Source organism: Olea europaea, unplaced genomic scaffold (genome assembly GCF_002742605.1).
Source record: "Olea europaea var. sylvestris unplaced genomic scaffold, O_europaea_v1 scaffold3532, whole genome shotgun sequence".
In the NCBI taxonomy this organism is placed as follows: domain Eukaryota; kingdom Viridiplantae; phylum Streptophyta; class Magnoliopsida; order Lamiales; family Oleaceae; genus Olea; species Olea europaea.
In genome coordinates this window covers 35,788-39,885 of record NW_019254468.1, presented here as the reverse complement: position 1 = coordinate 39,885, position 4,098 = coordinate 35,788, and the positions used below count along the sequence as shown (strand labels likewise).

General features: G+C 34.7%; 1 protein-coding gene across 1 annotated transcript in view; it reads right to left on the bottom strand.

The window, feature by feature from the left end:
- LOC111386378 (calreticulin-like) overlaps window positions 1-3,542 on the bottom strand; it is a 12,250-nt gene extending 8,708 nt beyond the window's left edge. Inside the window, exons 1-12 of the mRNA XM_023010835.1 lie at window positions 3,390-3,542; window positions 2,419-2,526; window positions 2,112-2,304; window positions 1,754-2,012; window positions 1,603-1,659; window positions 1,442-1,489; window positions 1,233-1,319; window positions 1,099-1,156; window positions 602-669; window positions 428-523; window positions 259-306; window positions 36-65 (exon numbers count right to left, since the gene is read on the bottom strand). Coding sequence (XP_022866603.1) covers window positions 36-65; window positions 259-306; window positions 428-523; window positions 602-669; window positions 1,099-1,156; window positions 1,233-1,319; window positions 1,442-1,489; window positions 1,603-1,659; window positions 1,754-2,012; window positions 2,112-2,304; window positions 2,419-2,526; window positions 3,390-3,510 — 1,173 coding nt within the window. The 5' untranslated portion in view covers window positions 3,511-3,542. The remainder of the gene's footprint in view (window positions 1-35; window positions 66-258; window positions 307-427; window positions 524-601; window positions 670-1,098; window positions 1,157-1,232; window positions 1,320-1,441; window positions 1,490-1,602; window positions 1,660-1,753; window positions 2,013-2,111; window positions 2,305-2,418; window positions 2,527-3,389) is intronic.
- Between the last annotated feature and the right edge of the window lie 556 nt (window positions 3,543-4,098).

Below are 4,098 nucleotides of genomic sequence, written 5' to 3'. Positions count from 1 at the left end.
AAAAAAAAAAAAAAAGAAGACTTGAGGAAACTTACATCAGAATCAACTGGATCATCCTTGGATTCCTGAATTTGAAAAAGAAAACATTAAAGGTCATACGAGGCAAAACTCTTCTAGAATGAAGACAAAGTGGACAAGATTGTTTATGGAACAACTTCCATCCTCGGGTATCTGGCTACGGAAAATGTACTGGAGAAAATTATAGAATTGATTCCACTCAACAATAGCATATTCAATCATAAAAAGCTAACAAGATACCTCCTCCTCTCTCTTCTTTTCTGCCTCATCAAATGCAGCCTTCTCAGCCTGCAGAATCAATATCATTTGCATGTCAATAAGCAGATAATTGTTTCCTTTCCTTGAGTGGGAATAGTAGATTTTGAGAAAGGTGGAAGAGAAGAAGCTTTCGGAAACAAATCCCACATACATCTTTTTGCTTCCCCCATGTTTCTTCAGCTAGCTGCTTAGCATACTCAGGATCATCACATACCAAGACATTGTCGAACAAGGTTCCAGATTTCACCTTAAAAGTGTAGATAATTGCTCAGCTAATTGTCAGTAGTTTAATTGAAACAAGATCATATTCCAATCTTGTGTTTACCTGCCACAACTCAACTCCTACATACTTCAAATTCGGGTATACATAGAGGTCTGGGTCATCTTTGAAGTCTGTAATAACAAAATTTAAAATCAGTCACATTTAATACTTCATGGCTATGATGCACCGACATAAACACGAGTCCGACACGCGATTTTTTAAAAAAATCCTGACATGATATGTCGTCGACATATTGATTAAATTCTCTAAAATTACTCATTTATATAGTATAAATTTAGTTTTATATTTGTTATTAATTTTTCTTATTGAAATCTTTAAATATAAGTACTTATTTATTATTTATTAATAACTTTGAGTTAAAAATATTATATATTTTTAATAAAAAATGAAAATTTTTTTATGTTAAAGTGTTCGAGAAGTGTTGGTATCAACACGGGTCGCACGAATATGGACATGCTAATCTAGTTGAAATATCCACGCTACAAAGCTTCATGGTGCTAATAAGATGCCAAAAAAAGCCGAAAATAGAAACTCCGTACCAGGGTTATCAATCATTGGTGCCTTCCATTTGCCTTTGTAGTTGGGGTTCTTGATTTTCTGATGAAAGGCCAAAGTTAGTTGCAAGCTGTCAAATTCATTAACGTCAGTAACCCAAAGTTTAGAGTCCACAAACCTTTGGCTTCCATGGGCCCTTGTACTCAGGGTTGGGAATAGTTGGTGCAGTCCACTCACCATCCTCCTCATCGTCCCAGTCCTCAGGCTGCAGTAGCAAAATGTCTTACTTCGGTAAGTATCAAAGTATGTAGCTCAGTAAACTTTGATACATAGGATTGCAAGACAGGAAGGGGCAAAAAAATAAAAACTGAAAGTTGCATTGATCACCTTTTTGGCATCTGGATCTGGAATTTCCTTTGGGATGTCATCATAGCCCTTCAGAAATAGAAATATATGAATTAGTTATCAAATCAATATAATGTGGAGCTCTTATGATATTTTTCATTATAAAATAAGCAAGAGGACACAATTTTTACTAGTTCTTTTACCTCTGGTTTCTTGTCTTCAGGGTCAGGAATGTATTCCTTATCATCCCAATCTTCAGGCTGTCATCAACATGCAAATGATATATGAAACATAACTAGCTAACAGGCATACATATATTGAAATGAATTTCTCATATAAATGCACAGGATTTACCTTCTTTGCCTCAGGATCCTTGATCTTCTTTGGTGGGAGAAGATCCCAATCTGAGTACAAACTACCAGACTGCTTCTCCACATTGTCTATGAGGATGCTGTAAGTAGCATCAGGCCGAAGGATAAAAGTATAGACATGAGTTAGCTGGTCAGTCTCACATGGGACTTCTTTCTTGATCAGATGATTTGTACCATTGTATGTGAGAATTGCATGGACTTTCTTGGTGCTGTAACCACAAATATCTGGTCCAAACATGATGCTGTAGACAACCATTTAATAAAACCAATCAGCAACTTAAGCAGAGAAAGAAGGTCACAATAGAAAAAGTTCAAGATGAAAATAGCATCTTATTCATAACCTGTATGAACTATCACCACCGAATTTCTTCTGATCTAGTTCACCACTGAGCAATTTCATGTATCCACCACCACAGTCGAGCTTCTGTTCATGTTTGACAGAGAACTGAAACACTAAGGTTTTATCCTTGTTGCTGAATTCAGGAAACTCAGCAGAGATAGCATAAAACCTGTGGTCTTCACTGGTCTGGATACCTGCATTATAGACAGAATTAATACCCTTCAAATGTTATATATAAGGATATGTGTACATGTACTGATGTATATACTTGTACATTGCAGAGTCATATCACATGCAGGCATTAATACCTTTATCGTTCGTGTTTCCACTCCATTTGCCAGAGGTGTAATTCCACTCTCCAGCCATTTTTTCATCTTTCTTCCAGTCGGATTTGACCCATCGATTCTCCCATCCATCTTTAGTATTCATATAGCAAAACAAATCATCAGGAAGACAAATAATGAAAGCAACAATTCAACCTTTCCAGCTCATAAAAACAACAAAACATAACAAAAAAAAGGAGTCTACGTTTGATACAGTTAATATTTAAAAGAAAGCATGAAGCACATTGTTCCAAACAGGGAAATGTGACTTCTTCAACACAAAAAGCTCAACCTTTTACACTGAATACACGTTAACGAAGTTTGCCGCCCCTGCCCCCACCCCCATTCAAAAGCAACATTATCTCAGCACACAATGGCATGTAGCTTAAATGTGATTCATGAATACATTCATACGTGCAGACATAAATGCATCAAGAATTTTCCCATGGCAAATAGAAGTTCTTAAGGACTGTATTGAACATTTGAACTCCAGCACTAAATCATGAATTCTGATTATCTGCATATTACATACGTTTAACGTTTATTGAAACAGATCAAAAAAGATTAAGCACGGAAATCTAGGCCAAGCCCACATTAATCTCCCAATATAAAAATATTGAGAAGTTTTCCAGAACTTTCAAACAAACCGCTGTTTACGCATTGAATTGATCGATAACTTCGTATTTATAAACTCAGCATTTTCATAATACAAAAGTTATAAAATGAGCGATTTCATGAAAATCGACACAGATCTATCCAAAAACCTTTTAATTCGTACATTTAGAACTTTAATCTAATCCTTCAGTCAAAAAGATAAATCAAACTTCAATCATTAACAAATTAAATCCAAAATGCAACATAAATTATCATAATACAAAAAATTCGTCGAAGCTGTAGAAAATGAAGTCAAAATTAGCAAATTACACTGATCTCAATTATTTAGGAAAGTGCAGTACCTTCGAAGCGCTCTTCGAAGATGACCCCCGCAGATGAAATCGCGACAAAAAGAGAAAGAGTAATAGCTAGAGAGAGAAAAATAGGGTTTAACATCGGCACCCTTCTCTTCAGTATCGCCATTAATGGTTTGAGAGAGGCAGAGAGAGCACTCTTTATATAGATAGATCGTTCTTTGGGATTTACGCTGGATTTGGATTAAGTGCTGTCTGACTTACGTGGATAAGTTGATGACGTGGTCCAATTGGAAAAGGAAACATCGGATATCGTTGTCATGGATTCCACGTGGCGGGTCTTGACTTGGAGATTAAACTGAAGCTAAATATACGAACCTTGCTATATGTACAGTGTACACTTTAATTTATATTTTATCACATGGCATTACTCTATTAGACAATTTAAATATCAAATAGTTTTTCTATTCAACTGACACTTGACAACAATACAAGTGACAACCAAAGTATCAAAAATCAGTATACAAATAGTAAAGTTAAATATATTCACACTAAATTTTTTAATAACTAGTCAAAGTTCAATGTTCATTGCACATTATTTTAAAATACTTTATAAGTTATGTAAAATAATATTTGATATCAATTTATTAGAAGATTTGACGAATTTCAGACGAATTAAAGAAAATAAAATTTAGCATAGAAATTTAAGATATGAAAATTGTACTCAAATGGTGCTTTCAAAACTCAACTTCTATAA